The 16,803-nt window shown below is 53.3% G+C and overlaps 1 protein-coding gene and 1 long non-coding RNA gene across 3 annotated transcripts in view; one reads left to right on the top strand and one right to left on the bottom strand.

Moving 5' to 3' along the window:
- Window positions 1-297: 297 nt before the first annotated feature.
- On the bottom strand, window positions 298-753 carry LOC118982968 (uncharacterized). The gene is made up of 2 exons (XR_005065621.1): window positions 668-753; window positions 298-497 (listed from the first exon to the last, which is right to left on the bottom strand). It is a non-coding gene; the product is annotated as an uncharacterized LOC118982968 (long non-coding RNA).
- The window catches only part of TMEM44 (transmembrane protein 44), a 29,349-nt gene continuing 13,036 nt past the window's right edge, over window positions 491-16,803 (top strand). The window contains exons 1-8 of one of the 2 annotated variants that reach the window (XM_037040175.1): window positions 491-756; window positions 3,299-3,425; window positions 4,904-4,997; window positions 6,125-6,291; window positions 6,485-6,571; window positions 8,759-8,929; window positions 10,429-10,569; window positions 11,677-11,781. In XM_037040175.1, the coding sequence (XP_036896070.1) occupies window positions 620-756; window positions 3,299-3,425; window positions 4,904-4,997; window positions 6,125-6,291; window positions 6,485-6,571; window positions 8,759-8,929; window positions 10,429-10,569; window positions 11,677-11,781 (1,029 nt within the window). In that variant the 5' untranslated portion in view covers window positions 491-619. Of the gene's footprint in view, window positions 757-3,298; window positions 3,426-4,903; window positions 4,998-6,124; window positions 6,292-6,484; window positions 6,572-8,758; window positions 8,930-10,428; window positions 10,633-11,676; window positions 11,782-16,803 lie in introns of both variants that reach the window. The other variant, XM_037040165.1, reaches the window with a different exon arrangement.

The following is a 16,803-nucleotide window of genomic DNA, read 5'->3' as shown; positions in this document are numbered from 1 at the left end:
TCCTCCCTCCCAGCTTCCCCCCACACCTTTGTATTGCAGCCTTTTAACCACCAGGACTACGCTCCGCTCATCTCGGGATCCCCCGCACGCAGGAGCTTCGCCAGGCACGAAGTGTGCATTGTTCGGCCCAGAAAATGTGGTGCCTTGAGGAACAGACAAAGTGCCTTACAGTGATCCGTCAGGTCATTGTATTCCGCTCACGCCCAGGGTTTGGGGGGCTGGGTGGCAGCGAGGAGGTCGGCGGGAGCCGCGCCGCTGTTGCTGTCAGGGGTGGGGGCTGCAGCCTTTGTGCGGACGCTGCTCCCGCTCCCGCCGCTGGGGGGCGGCCTCCGGCCCGCGGACCCCCAACAATAGCGCCAGGGGTGGGGAGCCGCCCGTCCCGGAAACTTTAACCTTGAGTCTTGGCCGCTGCTGCCAGCCCCCGGGAGCGCAGAGCTGGACGTGCCCTTCTCCCGCAGGCGGTTGGCTGGGGCTCAGCAGGGCTGCCGCAGCGGAACCTGACCCAGAGAAGGGGCGAGGGGCGACAGAGCTCCGGGCTGCCCGTGGCCGGGAGGGGCTGCGCGCCGGTCCCCAGCCACGCGGAAATCTCCGACGCTGGATCCGCGGAGCCAAGCTTGCCATGGAGGAGGCACCCAGCCCTGCGCCCGCGCTTTGGGACTGGGGCTACCTGAACCGCTGCTTCGCCCACCACCGCGTCTGCATCTCCTTTGGCCTGTGGATCTGCTCCTGCTGCTGCTGGATCGCCGCCCATGCACTGTAATGGGGACCGGGACCTGGCGGCGCCAGGGCGGGGCGGGTCAGCTGTCTGGGACAGCGGCGGGGGTGGGGGTGGGGGGTGAAGCTACCCTTCAACCCCACCCCACCCCCCAAGACCCAGTTGGAAAACTAGAGGGAAGGAGGCACAAAGGGAGATTGCAGGATGCAGCACAGTTCCGGGACCGAAACTAACAGTTCGCTGTAGACTGAAGTCAGGCTACTTCTTTCCCGGTAACACGCACGGGGAGGCTGGGCTGTAGGCCACAGGAGAGGCTGGGAGGTGCAGTGGGCAGGGCCCTGGACTGGACACCGCCAGTCCTGGGTTCTGTTGTCACCCTTTCCCCACGGACTAGAGGTGTACGTTGGGCAAGCTATAAAACCTAACATAAATGGGGATGATGACTCATAGGACTGAAGAGAAGATAAAAAGTTAGCACCGATAAAGTACTTAGTTAAGTGCTCATTAAATATCATTACTGTTGCTCCAGCTCTGCCAGCAGCTCTTGGGAGAGGGCGAGGACCTTGAACAAGTCTCTTGGTGTTTCTGGCCTCGACTTCCCAAGGCCCTCTTAACTGGGAAATCGGTAAGGGTGATCCGACTCTGGCGGCAGAGTTTGCCCTGCTCTGTCAACACCTGGAGCAGTGTGGTCAAAGGGCCACCACAACCTGGGTCCTAAGGGTGAAATCTGGCTCAAGGTGCCCTCCAGTTCTTCAGCCACACTGTCCCAAGCTGGGTGGATCATGCCACCCAAGTATACCCTGGCAGAGGAGAAAGGACCTGCACCCCCAGGAGACTGGCACTGCCTCACCTTAGGCAACCAGTGGGTGTCCCCACAGACGCTTGATAGCCATAGATTCTCAGCCCCCCTGCTCAGTCACGGCAATAGGGCTAAAATGACACTCGTGTTGCGTTCACTAACCCGTGTAATTCCTGCCACAGCCTCAGGAGGTAGGGACTGTAATCACCCCCATTTAGATCAGGAAGCCCCAGGTTCTGACAGGTTAACTAACTTGCCCAAGTGAATGGGAAGAACCGAAACCCCCAATCTTATTAGAAAAGGGCAGGCCTGTGAGGATTGAACTATCCCGACCAGAAGAGGAAACTACAGAGGCGCTTTGCGTGCATTATCCCGCGTGTTCCTCACGGCCGCCCTCTGAAGTCTGCGACAGACAGTTTACCGACCTGCAAACCAAGGTTTGGCGAGAATGAGGAATTCTCAGGAATGCCCAGCCAGTCTGTCTGAGAGCAGAGCCTCTGCTTTGTCACCTGCCTCAGGTCTGGACCCACTGTTGTTAGGATTTCGCTGTCCCTGAACCTTCATTCATCCTGGGGGGTTGTGTCTCCTCCCAGCTGTGTGTGAGCTGGGTTAGGGCCAGCCTGGCGTCCCTAACCCCTGAGAGCCGGAAAATGACTATGCAGTGGCAGAGTCCATACAGAACGAAGCCTCCATGAAGCCAGAAGGCCCACCGTTAACTCCCCTCTCACCATAGCCTCAGTTTTCTCTGCTTTCAAATGGAAGGTTCGAGATCAATTATCCCTAATCTGGGTCTAACTCAGAGAGTTTCTAATTTAGAGTTTTCACTCCTAGACTTTGAATCCATTTCAGGAGCCCAGAGACCAAATTAAAGGTTGATCTTCCTACTGGGAGCTTCAGGCTTCCCCTGACAGGTCAGGGATGTTTGGGAACCTAATATCTTCCATCCTCATCCATTATTCCCAAGACCTGAAGCTCAGAACCAGCCAAATGGTCCTAAGGATGTGGAGTAAGTACCACCCTGTGGTCCTAAGGATGAGGAAATGAAACCAGAGCTACAACTATGCCTTGGTTTCTCCATAGAAACGTAGTGGAGAAACATCTAGAACAAAGTGTTTCTGAGATCCAATCAGTGACACTGACAGAGACCTCTGGCCCTTCCTGCATGTTCTGCCTTTCTGAACTTGTGTAGGGTGTAGGGGTGGGAGCGATAAGGGAAATAACCCAGCAAGTCATGTCTGGTTAGCCCAAAGCTCCCCGGCATCTTCTAGCTCCCTGTGTAAAGCACGTGTACCCAGAATGAAATCAGCTTGGATATTGGCCAGCAGAAGCCTGGCCACACTGTTACACAGATAGCACAGATGGATTAGAAGGATTTCACTTTAATTTCAAAGAAACAAGTTGCCTTTTTATATTAAGGCAGTTAATTCTGCTCTGCACTACTGCAGATATAAAAACTGCTGTGATTGGGTTACTTTTATAACCCTCCTGTTTCCTTTCATGAAATGAAACCTGACAGCGAGTTTGTCAGCACCGAAAAGGTGGTCACGATCTTGAGTTGGCCAGATTTGTGGGAGGAAAGAAATTCCTCTTCATTAGAGAGGTGGGTCCAGGAGCCATTTGATCCTTTCTTTTTCAACCTGTAAACTAAGCTCAACACCGCAGAATACCTGGGGGAGAGGGTGCTTCGGAAGGACACACAGTCACAGTTGTCTTGTTCAGACCCTTGTTTGGGGCCCAAACTGGGAGCTGCCATGTTTTGTCCACTCCCCTGTCTGTCCCCACAGGCTTCTCTATCTGATGTGTGCAAAGAGATCCGGACAGGCCCAGACGGTGCTTTGTGCTGCATGCTGCCTCCTGACCAGCCTGTGTGACATGGTCGGGGCGATTCTGGCCAGGCAGCTCACGATCCAGGTGTGTCAGGCTTACAGCTGACCATGGCTTCTGTCTTGTGCCCTCACCGTGCAAAGCACAATTTGCCTCCCCTTTGGCTTGTGTTCTTGTTGGTCTTTCTGCCCACCTCCAATGCTCTTGTCTGGACAGCCACGTGGCTCCCTGATCACTTCCGTCAAGTCTTAGCTCAGAAGCCACCTTCTCACTAAGGCCTCCCCTGACTTTCTCCTCCACCACAGACAACCTCATCCTGCTTTATTATTTTTTCCATGGCTTACTCCTAAATATACCATCCGCTTTACCTACTGAGGCTGTTTATTGCTTATTGTGTTTAACCCCTACTAGCATGGCAAAACCACAGGAGCAAGAACTTGTATTCACTACCATATCCTCATCACTTAAAATAGCAGCTGGCACATAGTAGATGCTCAATAAATAGTGATTGTTGGTGCTTTATTTTTAGAGCCCACGCCTGGGCCCAGCTCATGCAGGGGTACCTGAATCCTTTCCCAGGTGGTGATGAGAAGCAATTTTAACTTCTCAAAGTCTAGGCCCTCCAACAAACCTGTATAAGAGGGGTCTATCCCAAAACATTTATACCAAGGAAAACCTGTGGGCTCCCCTGCAGGGCCACGTCATAGGGCCACTCCTGACCTTCTGCCCACCCAGCTGGACATGAAGGAGGACAGCTTAGTAATAAGGACACAGACTGAGGGAGTTCTTGACCCTGCTTTGAGGAGTACTTGTCTCAGAAACAGATCACCTTTTATTTGGGGTGCCCATTCCCATCAGGAGATGGAGAGTAATGAGGCCCAGCTGCAGTCCAATAATAACAGCTGGCACTTATTAAATACTGCACTGCGTACTTATCACTAAGGGCTTTTTGTGTATTAACTCATTGGACCCTCAGATCATTCTGACATGAGTGCTCTTGTCCCTGTTGTACACGTGTGAAAACCGATGCAAAGAGAGGTTAAATAACTTTGCTAAGCTGCAGCGCCAGGAGTCAAACCCCAGACCCATGCTCTCAGCACTGACCACACTGCCCTAGTCACCGGTACATTTTCCTTTGCTCCGGGGGCCAGACCAATCTCTTCCCACATACTGACTCACGTAATCTGCTCACGTGGTGAGGGAGGCACTGTTGTTCTCCCTGTTTTGCAGATGAGGAAACTGAGGCCCAGAGGTCAGTGGCTTGGCCAAAGTTATACAGTAGGGATTTCACCACGTGGTGGAGAGAATGTGGAATAGGAAGCGGAGGGCTAGGTTTCCAGCCCATCTCCACTGATGGGCAGCTTCATTACTTGAGATGAATCATTTAAGCATCCACCCCACCTCCTTACCAGTCAGATGGGGGTCATCTCAACCTTTCTTGGGGTTGGGAGGCGTCCTGGAAGCACCTGTCAGTGGAACACATGTGGTAGAGGAGATCCAGGACGAGAGATGCTGCAGTTTCTGAAAAACGTTTGAACACGGAGACTCTTTCCATTTGCTCCCAGGTATTCACTGGTGCCTACCTAGCGGCTGTTGACTTGATGAACTTTATGTTCATTCTGTTCCCACTCTGTGGCTCCAAATTCAAGTCTCATTCAGGTGAGTGTGTGGCCATCTGTTCCTGTCTTCATTCAGGCTCTCATTCATCAGCGCACTGAGTGCCTACGCCTTGCCCCACCCGAGCTGGACCCCTGCCAGGCACAGACGAATGACCCAGCCAGAAGAGGGAGAGAGGGCCCTAAGCAGTCCTTAGAGCCACCAGTGAGGAGGTGTGCACACACCACCATGGGCACCAGGGGGAGGGAAAGGGCTGCAGGTGTCCGGGAAGGCTAGAACTGGGACTGCAGTAAGGGCGTGCCAGGTGAAAAGACAGTGTGAGCAAAGGCTGGGAAGAAAGGTGGTGTCTGGCTTTGGGAATGAATTGTGACACCTCAGTATGCACATCCGGTGGGGGTGGGGGGCAGTGAAGCCTTACAGCTTCCAGAAATGGATGCCAGGAATGGGCATGGGCCACACCAGGCAGAGCCGCCCCCACTCTGCCTGGTGTGACCCATGATGAGTAGTCAAGCTGTGGGACAGGCGCATTCCTGAGAAGGGGCAGCAGTGCGGTTGGACCCTTGTCCAAAGGGAGACGCATGCATGGGGGGGCGGTAATGTGAGATGCTCTCAGCTGCTCAGTGCTGCCCAGAAGAGGAGTGTTCTTAGGATTATTCAGAGGAGCATCTGTCTTATATTTCAAGGGCACTTTGAAAGACAGCGCTCCTTGTCCCTCTCAGTTTGTGTCCCGGCACAAACATGTTCCCTCATTGATGCCTTCACCAGGCTTGTGCCAATTCTGCTCTGAGCCAGGCTCTGACGAGACTGTGGGACTTGCCAGAGCACAGCGCCTGCCCTCAAAGGGCCCCAGCCCAGGAGAGGCAGCCCTGCGCAGTCAGATACATGTACATAAGGGAAATGTCATCCTGCCTTAAACATAAATGTTATAAGAGGGCCGAGGAAGGAGAGAGTACCAGTTGTGTGTGTGTGTGTGTGTGTAGGGGGGTTGGGTGGTGGGGAGGAAAGACTCCTCCACAGAGGTGGCACAACCATAGAGCCCTAAAGGGGTGGGAGGATCTGGCCAGGAGAACAACAGGGGAGTGTGTCCCGGCATCGGGGTTGGGCCAACACCAGCTCTTCCCAGCCTGTCAAGTTCTCGGGAACTGATGGGATTTTGGTGTCTGTTGCAGGTCACAGCTCCCAGGAGAGGAAGAGGAGGCAGCGGCTCAGGGCCAGCATATTTGCCCTGACGCTGCCACTGAGCCTGGGTCCCTGCTGGGCTCTCTGGACTGCTGTCCCAAAGACTTCAGGCCTTGTCCAAGGGCCACAGCGGAGGCTTCTGGGAAGCCTGCTGCAGGTGAGGCTGGGCTAGCTGGGGGCTCGTGGCAGGGGTGAAGGTCCCTTCCCTCCGCGGGTCCCAACATATGCCTCAGGGGTGAGAGTGAGCAGGGTTAGCCTTGGTCGGGAGGAACCCCCTAAAAACAGAAAAGGATGGGTCTGGGATGCAGACGGTCTCCTTGGGACGCTGAGTGTGACACCTGTTCCCACAGGACAACACTGAAGTTTTTGGCTACCTGCTGGGTGGCATTGCAGCCTTCGGCTCCTGGGCGTCCCGGATCCCCTTTCTCTCCAGAATCGTGAGGCTGGGGCTGGGGCTGGGGGGGTGGGCCACTGTGACAGGTTTTAGGGCATCTGGGAGCCTTGTCAAAGCTCCAGGTCACCAGGACAGAGAGGTGGTGCCACCCCATGCGTGTGTGTGGCAGGGGGGTTGCATAGGTGGCTGGCCTAGGAGCAGTCCTGAGGCCTCTGGAGAGCCCACTGCATTCTCTCCACTCTCATAGCAAGTGAAAAGCAGGCTCTTGGGAAAAAGCTACCAGGGTTGGAACAACAAACATCCCATTAGGCAAAGAGGAAGCTTCAAAGGACAGAATCATGGAGCTCCTGGGGTTCTGTGTATGCGAGAGCATCTCGTTGGCACGTACCTTCAGGCATCTTGGGTGAGGAAAGACCTGTGCTGGCCAGTCCCAGAGGGATACAAATATGACTTCAGACACTGTGCTTGCCCTTGGGAAGCCCACAGCCTCACGGAAGACAGAGAACTGCAAAGCAGGATCATTTAATGCCCTAAGAAATACAGCATCAAATGTTTGGGGTTTTGGAAGAGGGAGAAAATGCTCCTACACTATTCAGAAGAGTGAGACTGAAAACTGTTTACACTGTCAGGCTGGTGGGTGCTGGGGAGGCCTCCAGTTGTCTGAAGGGAAGGTAGGATTTGCAGAGGCAGAGGCGAGGGAGAGAAGAGAGCGCACAGGAAAGCCACCAAGGCAAGAAAGAGCAAGATACTGTGGATGTGTGCAGAAATGTGCACTTCCAGGGGACCTTGCTGAAGGAATAACGGCCAGCCTCATGCTGGAAACACAATGAGCCTATCCTCACATCTAAAAATTTCACCTGCCCAAGAGCCTCATTTAATAGCAGTTCCAGAATGGACTCCAGGAATGCCAGGTGCTTAGTCAGTCATCCGTGGGAAGCTGTCGCCTATGCTGTGGTGGCCAGAAACCCCACTGGACACTGGGTCTCATCAGCAAAGGTTCTCTCTGCAGATCAAGGGAGGGTAGAGTGAGAAGCACTGCTCTCCCTGCAGTGACCCCGGGACAGGTGTGCAGAGGGGCATGGGGGCTGGGAGACCGTGTCAGGTGAAGGTCCTGGAAGAAACTGCTGCAGTGCTCCCACCACCTGTCTTAGTTACTAACACCGCGGTGACGAAGCATCACAGACCCCAAACAGGGGAAATGCACTGTCTTGAAGTCCTGGAGGTCCAAGGTCCAATATCAAGGTGTCAGCAGGGCCACAGCCGCTCTGAAGGTACCAGGGAAGAATCTATTCCAGGCCTCTTTCCAAGCCTCTGGAAGTTCCTTGGCTGGTGGCAGCACGACTCCAGTGTCCACACGGCCTTCTCCCCTCTCGGGTGCCTCACGTGGCCCTTCCCTCTGTGTGTGTGTCTGTGTCTAGCTTTCCCGTTTTATGTGGACACAACCCAGCGAGATCCAGGCTCACCCCAATGACCTCATCTCCATGGGATCATCAGCAAAGACCTTATCTCTAGGAAGGTCACACTCACAGGCTCTGGGGTTGGCACCTTCACATCTTTTGCAGGGACACAACTCAACTCAGACCGCCACCCCACCTACAGTCACCCAGGCCAGCCCCACCACTGAGTCTCTTGCTCTGCTTCACTTTCTTCACAGCATTCGTCACATCCTGAAATTTGCTCCTTCGGTTCTCTACCAGGTTGTTAGCTTGGGAACAAGATAGCAGAACATCAGCCTCATGAGAGCCGTGGGCTTGTCTGTTCTGTTCCCGTGGGCATTCCAGTGCGTGGGGCCTGCAGGCGCCCGCAGACACTGCTCACTGAGTGACTTGATCTGGCCTGAAAAAAAGGAAGCCCGTGGATGTAGGAGTCAGAAGGGCTGTCTTGGGGCAGGAAGAGCAGCCTTGTCCTCTGCCGTCTTGGAGAAAAGCACTGGGAAGAGGTTACGGGAAGGCCACTTCCCACTCAAGGGTTAGACACCTAGCACAGCACCTGGCATGTTGAGAACAGACAGTATATTGTCATTCCTACATTCGGAGGTAGTGGGATCCCCATCACTAAAGGCATTCAAGCATGGTGGCCCCTTGGTTGCAAGATAAGTGCTCCCTGGAGGGACTAGTCAGGGGTAGAGGGTTTGCCCTCCAATCTGCTGTGCTACCGGGGCCTGAGCTCTGAGGCAGCTGGGACCACAGCATTGGTCCTCCCTGCCCAGCTGTCTCCTCTCTGTGCCCAGTGCCAGGGTAAGACGTTTTCCTCCATCCACCTGTGGGCCCGGCTCCTGTCGGCCCTTGCTGGCCTCCTATACGCCTCAGCCATTGTGGCCCACGACCAGAAGCCTGAGTACCTGCTGCAGGCCACACCCTGGTTCCTGACCTCCCTCGGCTGCGCTGCGCTGGACCTCGCAGTATCTGCCCCAGGCCCAGAGGTGCTTGCCTGCCTGCCTCGTGTCCTCCCACCCCTGACATGCCCTCCTTCCCCTTGCCAGAGGGAATTCTCTCCAGTGGCCAGGAAGGTGGTTTCAAGCCTAGCACAGGGAGACATAACTGCAATGTGCGATAATGTGTTTTGTTTCCTTTTTAAAAAAATAAGAATAATTCTCTCTTGGCTGGAACTCAGTGAAACAAGCAAAGGGGTCTGTGATGGTTTCTGGCCCTGGGACCAGGACAGCCAGGTTCCAGTCCCAGCTTTGCCCCAACTTAGGTTGGTCCCTGCCCTCTGTGAGCCTGTCTTCCTCATCTCAGCCTGGCCTTCCCACCGGCCGGGAGCAGGCTTTGCAAGCTGACCTGCTGTGCTGGGTAATAGTTCTCTGGGCTCTCTGTGGTCCTGGAGCCTAGGCTGGCGAAGCCGAGTTGGGAGTGGACAAGGCCGCCCTTCGTCGGTGATAGTGAGCCCCTTCCTGGCTCCCCTGGGGGTGTTGCTCGAAGCGCTGACGCAGCAGTGACCTTGGCTCAGGGACCTCAAAGGCAGCTGAGTGCAGACAGCAGCAGCTGGAGATGGGGGGGGGGGGCAGGTGAAAAACCTGTGGATTTAGCATTAGTCGTTCAGAAACTGATGTTCTCATGTATTATGCTAAGTGGGTAGGGGATGGAGTGGGGGAGGCAGCAGAGGGAATAGGAGCATAAATGGTGATGGAAGGAGACCTGACTTGGGGTGGTGAACACACATACAATGCACACCTGAAACCTATGCACCTTTATTAACCAATGTCACCCCGATAAATTCAATTTTAAAAAAATGTGTTAGGGCTGCCATAACAAATTGCTACATACCTGACAACTTAACAGACATTTATTCTCTCAGCTTGAGGCCAGAAGCCCCAACCCCAGGCAGAGCACACTCTGTCCAAAGGTTCTCGGGGACACTTTCCTCTTCTGGCTCCTGCTGGCTCCTGGGGTCCCTCAGCTGGTGGCAGCATGGTTTCACCTCTGCCTTTGTCTTCACATGGCTTTCTTCCTTCCGTGTGCCTCTGTGTGTCCTGTCCTCCTTTCGGGGCTCCTGTCGGGGGATTGGGTCCGCCCTAATCCAGTGTGACCCCATCTTAACTAATCACCTCAGCAAAGACCCTACATCCAAATGAGGTCACGTTCTGGGGTCCCAGATGGACGTGAACTTTGAGGGGACACTACTCAACCCACTACAGGTACGGTCCCTGCAAGACAAGTTCTCCAAGGAAGGCGTTTTCATGGTGCTTTTGTTTAACAAGATTTCCTGAGTGCTTGGGAGAGGCGGGGCCTCACCAGGCACCAGGCCCTTGAGGGGGAGAGTAGCGACACCTGGCCCTGTCCTCGGGTGAGCGCCCCAACGCAGGGAGCCAGAGCTCAGGGTGGGGCCCTTGGGTGCAGAGTGAGGGTGGCATCGGGTGGCTGGAACTCCGCTTCCCTGGACCTTAACTCCACGTCCCAGATCATTTTCCTGTCCTGGGTGATGAAAAGCAAGATGAGGAGGGCCTTGGGATTTGCCTCTGAAGCCAGAGAGAGCCCGGACACCCAAGCCCTTCTGACCTGTGCAGAGAAAGAGGAAGACAATGAGGAGGCAAGGAACCAGGCAAGGTCTCCTGGGCTGCAAAACCGTGGGTCCTACCAGTGTTTGCGCATGGAGGGCATGGAGGTGGGCCTGGGGTGCGGGGTCCCTCTGAGCTGGGCCCTTTGGTTCCTCTAAAAAACTACTCTTCGTGCCCAGCACCGAGGAGCCCTGAATAAATAGGCTCCTCCACTTTCCCAGTGACAACATCTTTTAAAGTTTTTTGAATACTTAATAAACTTCAGTGTACTTTTAGCAATGTAGATAAAATAGTCACATGTCCACTTACGCTATTGAGTAACCTACTTACTCATATGTACTTAAATTTACGTATTACCAAACTTAATGTGTAACCTGACTGGGGTCATGAAACAGAAGGTAGTGGTGGGTGTGGCCATAGTGAGGGTGGGTTACACCGGTGCTGGGATGGAAGAGCCGAGTTCCATGAAGCTCTCGCGGGAGGCGATTTTCATTCTGTTCTGGAGAATGCTGTGACATTACATCCCAGAAGGGAGCCAGAGTACGCAAAGAAAGCCCGTGTGTCTGGTGGTTCTGCGGGGGGAGTGGAGCTTTGTGGCCCCTTCAGCGTTCCCTAACAGCAGCAGTGCTCAGAGTGGGGCCCTTGGGCCCCCATCGTTAGAAGTGGAGATTCCGGGGCCCCACCAGCCCCCCCAAATCCTAAACTCAGGGTGTCATAGTAAGTCGGCCCACTGGGTGCTTCTGGGTGCACACTGTGGCTTGGGAACCAGTGCTTTACAAAGCCACTTACTAAGCACCGGCTGCGGTGGCCCCCGAACTTCAGCATCACCTGTGAGGCTTTTCAACTGTCCAGTCACATCTGTACCCACGGAACCAGAGTGTCCAGAGGAAGGGGCTGGGAGCTGGGCAGCAGTTGTTTGGTTTGTCAGGGTGATGCCCAGGCGATGCTACTGTACGAAGTTTGGGAGCCGCCGAGCTGGTGTGACAAAGAGATAAGGTACAGTTTATGGCAGCAGAAAGTGTCATGTGCCATAAAAGAAAAGGAAACCACTTTAGGGATTTTTTTTTTTTTAAGAAAATGGGACCTTGTTTTTAGAAAATGTCTCCTGACTTAAGAATCCCCCTGTCTGTCTCCCCATCTGTGCTGGAAAGAATTTGGATTGGGTGCCTCTCACAACACTACCACACTGCAAGCCTCTCAGGACGACGGCAGCCATCAGTCACTACATGGAGCTGACCATCGAGCCGGTGCAGCAGGTGAGTGGTTGTGGGCCATAGCCAGGTGGGCAGTGGTCATGGAAGGCTTCCTGGAGGAGGTAACATTTAGCTACAGGATGAGCATGAAAAAGAGAAAGGGGAAAACGAGAAAGATTTGAAAGTCTAATAAAAAGGGGGGAAAGAAAAAGAGGGAAGAGATCTAAGGTCTCAGTGGGGGACAAATGGGGAGCGTTTAGGAGGTGACAGGGTGGAGAGGAGGCAAGGAAGATTGGTAGCAGCACACCACAGAAGCTACCATCCCGAGGGGGTGGGAGTCTCGGAGGCTTCAGGACTAGAGTCGAGGTCAGGTGTGCATCTTAGAGCCATCACGTGGGCAGTGCTGGAGGATGGACTGGGGGAGAGGAGGCTAGAATCAGTGTGGGACAGTTGTCAGCCCAGGAGAGGTGTGGCGACGCCAGAACCAGGGCAGGAGCAGGGGGAGAAACAGCGATGGGGTGGAGAGAGTTGGCAGGTAGAGCACTGAGGGGAGTGAGGATGTGGGCGTGAGGGAGACGGAGGGCTCCCAGGATTCCGGCCTGCGTGTGGGGTCCTCAGGGAGGGGAGAGGGAGAGGAAAGAGGGAGGAGGTGACAGGTCAGGTCCCACCACCTCACTAAGACTGTTCCTGTCGAGGTCACTGGTGACTTCCAAGTTGCTAAGTCCAGGGTCCTTGAGAGATTTGACTCACTTTGCCACTAGCTCCTTGTGATTTCTGGGGTCCTCACTCTTCCAGCTGACACGGTCACAGGTTTCTTTCCCTGTCACTTCCTCTGCCTCCTCCTGGTGAGCTTGCCTTTGAGGCTGCAGCACCTTCTCCCCTCCTTGCCCTCTACCAGCCCCACAGTGCCACAGCGCACACACCAGCCCTTGCCGATCTCCCTGTGCGCGTCTCCATGCTTTCCCTCTCCCTCTGCAACCTAAAGCTGGTCCAGCTGCCCGCCACTAGGAAAGGTGCTGATGTACAGGCAAGTGGTTTGTTTTTAGGTGCTGGCCACCTGGAAGATGGGGGACTCATGTCTTAAAGCCCATCTCCACCTCTCAGTGAAGGCAGAGGTTTTTATAGGGAGGGAGGGCGGGAGGGGAGAACAGAACAAAGAGATCAAGGGAGGGGGTTGCAAAAAGTTCTCTACATGCAGGTGAGCACAGTCCATTCCGATAAGACAAGCGATGGCCCTGTGTGCAGCACCCTGGCTTAGCCATCCTGGCTCCACGTCATCTCAGCTTCACGCCAGCCTGGGTCCTTGGGTGAAGGTCAGCAAATCTCCCGGAGCTGGGATGACTAAAGGTCGGAGTCCCTGTCTTTTGAAGTTAATTCCTAGGATTTTTGTATAAGCACGCTGTTTATGTACAAGCTGCATATTAGCCAGAGTCAGCCCTTACAGAAATGATCTCAAAAGAGTAGTTACAATTTCCCAGCGTTACAGTTTCCCACTGTTACACCCCCACTGCAGCTTTGGCTGCCAGCTGCCTGTTCAGAGACACCACATGGCGTCTCACACTTACCACGGCCAATACAGAATTCGGGATTTCCATGCTGAGACCTCTCCCCCTCTTCCTGATCTCAGTACCGGACACCACTGGCCGTGCAGGTGATCAAACCCCAGATTCCTCTCTTCCCCTCACTACACGTCCACGCCTGTCCAATCCGTTTGCAAATCTATAAATAGGTGCCTCGCACTACTTTTTAAATAGATCCAGCAGCCTCCTAACTCGGTTCGCCCTCCACTGCTGTTTTTGTCCCATCCTCTCCATCTTCAAGGGTCTCTTACAAATCTAAATTACATCTTGTGCCTCATTCATTTAAAATATCCTCTGGAGCCCTGACCCGTGTGACTCAGTTGGCTGATCATCATCCCACAAAGCGAAAAGTCACTGGTTCTGTTGCCGGTTCTATCCCCAGTCAGGGCACGTGCCTGTGTTGGGGGCCAGGTCCCGGTTGGGGGTGAATGAGAGGCAACTGATGGGTGTTTCTCTCCCCCTCTTTATTCCTTCCTTCCCCTCTCTCTATAAACAGATAACATATTAAAAAATAATTAATTAATCAATAGTTAAAATGCTCCCAGATTCCCAGTTCGTGAAGAATGAAACCTAAACCCATTATGTAGACTTCCCAGACCTTGCCAGCTCTGTGAGCCCTCCCTGGCTGCCCGCTGTTCTCATCCCCTCTTCACTCTTCTCTTGAAGCACAGGATTTCTCTTCTTTCCTCTGCCTGGATGCTCTTCCTTCTCATTTTATTTTCCACACAGCTGCCTTTTCTTGTCTTTCAGTCTTCATTCCAAATGTCACTTTCTCTGAAGGCCTTCCCCGGCCACTCATTCTAAGGCAGTCTCCGTCTCCGTCATGCTCCTGTATTTTACTGCCTTTTTAAAAAGTGTTTGACTTTTGTTTGTTGTCCGCTCCCTGCTGGGATATAAACTTTGTCTCCTTCCACGTTGTTTGCCTAGACTTGGTGTGTCGCCACAGGGTCTCTGGAGAGGGGTGTTTGGAACACGGAGTTCAGGGGTCGCTGGCCTGGCCGCGCTGCCCACCAGCCATCCTGACAATCAGAGGATTTGGGTTAAGACAGAAGTTTAATTCTCTGTTGTTGTTCCATGGAAAGTGGGTGCAAATAACCCGTAGGCACTATAAGTGAAGTTCAGGGATATTTGGAGCTTACTTGCTCAATTAAGAGGCCACTTCAGCTGTTAAATCCTTCCTCCCCTGGAGGCTGGGAGGGTGGGTGACGGGAGGCCCTGCAGAAACCACAGGGGGCCCGGCAGCCTCTGGCCAAATCTTGGCACAAGACATTTTAACATCATGGAACTTCTGAAAAATAATAATGCAAAAATGCATTTACTGTAACCTCCTGGGGAACAGGCTTCTTTAGAGGAGAATGTGTTCCTTCTTGGTTCTCTCCCGCTGAGACCAGCTAGTCCAGGGGTGTCAAACTCATTTTCACCGGGGGGCCATATCAGCCTTGTGGTGGCCTTCAAGGGGCCGAATGTAACTTTAGGACTACGTAAATGTAACTACTCCTTAACAGTTAAGTGAGAGCTCAGCACTGCTGCCAGGTAGAAACAAGGTGCTGGGCCAGATAAAACAAGGTGGAGGGCCCGATTCTACCCACAGGCCTTGTGTTTGCCCACTCTGAGCTAGTACATTTTTGAGCAAATACTTGCACCCAGCCTCTTCTCTCTGTGTCCACCAGAGGGCGGGAGGTGTCTGAGATAGCTCCCTGCAGGGACTCTGAGCCCCGCAGGCTCTGAGCAGGAAGCCACCTCCCTGGGCTGTAAGGCTGACTTCTTGCCAGGCTCTGAGTGAACAGTAACAGCCAGGGTCTCCATGATGCTGACTGTATTGGTCACAGTGCTCCGAGAACTGGTCCGAGTGCTTTGCATAGATTAACTCATTTAATCCTCCCAGCCAGCCCCTTATTTTACAGATGAGGAAAGTGGGGCACAGAGAGGTTGAGCAACTTGCTCAAGGTCACACAGTTTGTCAGTGCCGGACCAGGATTCAGATTTGTCTCCACCTGAGTCTGTGCCCTTGCTGTAATGGCAGATGCCAAGTAAGCACTTGATAAATGATTGTTTTTTTTAAATTACCATTGACACACATTTTCATAATAACCTAGGAGATGGATACTATTATTTCTATTATTATTTATTAGTGGTAATTTTATTATTATTTTAAATTGAGGCACAGACAGGGCTAAGTCACTTGCCCAAATCCTGTCGTTAGGAAATCAAAAGTACAGGTTTTAAACGAAGCCTGTCTGTTCTAGGACCTGAGCTTTTACAAAGAGAACATACTCTGTGCCATGGCATCATGCCAGCTCGGTTAGCAACTTTGGGGAGACTCTCCCGACAGGCAGGGTTGTGGTGAGGGGGTGCCCTGCCGCCTCGTGTGTTGATTCGTGTTCTGTTCGGACAGCCCTGGGAGTGGGCAGCCAGAACACAGGCGGCTCAGGCGTCTTCCCAGCATCCCTTCCCAAACACTAGTCCTCAGGAGGAATTTTCCAAGAGATGCAGCTGGGTTCAGGCTGAACTGGGGGCCGAGAACTGTGGACACCGGGAACAAACGATTAGAGCGTTTGAAAACTCCCTGTTACCTGTTGACTCGGGTGCGGTCAAGCCCGGAGGTTTCTATAGAATCTATCGTTGCCTGGGAGGCTTTCGTTCCCCCCACTTTGCACACCCCGCCCAGAGGCCACCCGGAACACTGCCTCTGTCTCCTTGGGGGACTTTGTCTGCCTGTCCAGCCGACTCTCACAAGAATCTGCACTCACTCAGGAATCACCCTGCAGTCACCCCCAAATCACCCTGCAGTCACGCTCCACTCACGCTGGGGTCCAGTATGAGTGGGTGTTCTTATGCATCCAGGATGTTTACACCTGAGCCCCGTAACACTACTTCAAAGGGGGCGCGGCAGAGATGACTAGCCCCTTTTATAGATTAGGAACTGGAGACTTGAGGAGGATTAATTTCTTGCCAAGGTCACATGGTTAATTGGTCAAGGGTATGGGTCTAGAAGGCAGTTTTTTTCCCCTGCACTGTATCAGTGGAATGACTGCCCGGCTCTGAAACCCCAGCCCTCACCACTTCCAGTATGATTGGGGAAACGCTTCCCCAACTCTCGTGGGCCCTGTGGGGAGGAGGTGTTTTCTGATAGATAGATAGATAGATAGATCGATCGATCAATCATAGGTATAGACAGGCAGATGACTGATAGAATACAGATAAAAAAGATGATAGATACATAGAAAATAAAGATAGCTGATAAGTGATAGAAAGATAGATGGTAGATTAATAGACAGTTGACAGGTCATAGATAGAACATAGATGGATGATCGGTAGATAGAGGTAGAAGCTCCCTTAAACCTTGTCAGCTAACTTTCCGCTGCTGGTGGGTGCGAGTTGGTGAGGTCTCCCTGCGGCACATCGTTGGCGACAGCTGTCCACGTTACAGTGGCACATGCCCTCTGAGCCGGCAAGTCCTACTCCTAGGAATTCACCGTTTATACATACCCTGAAGTTTTGAGTG

Source organism: Sturnira hondurensis, unplaced genomic scaffold (assembly GCF_014824575.4).
Source record: "Sturnira hondurensis isolate 20B ecotype Veracruz unplaced genomic scaffold, ASM1482457v3 Scaffold0000396, whole genome shotgun sequence".
NCBI lineage: Eukaryota > Metazoa > Chordata > Mammalia > Chiroptera > Phyllostomidae > Sturnira > Sturnira hondurensis.
This window is presented reverse-complemented; position numbering and strand designations above follow the sequence as displayed.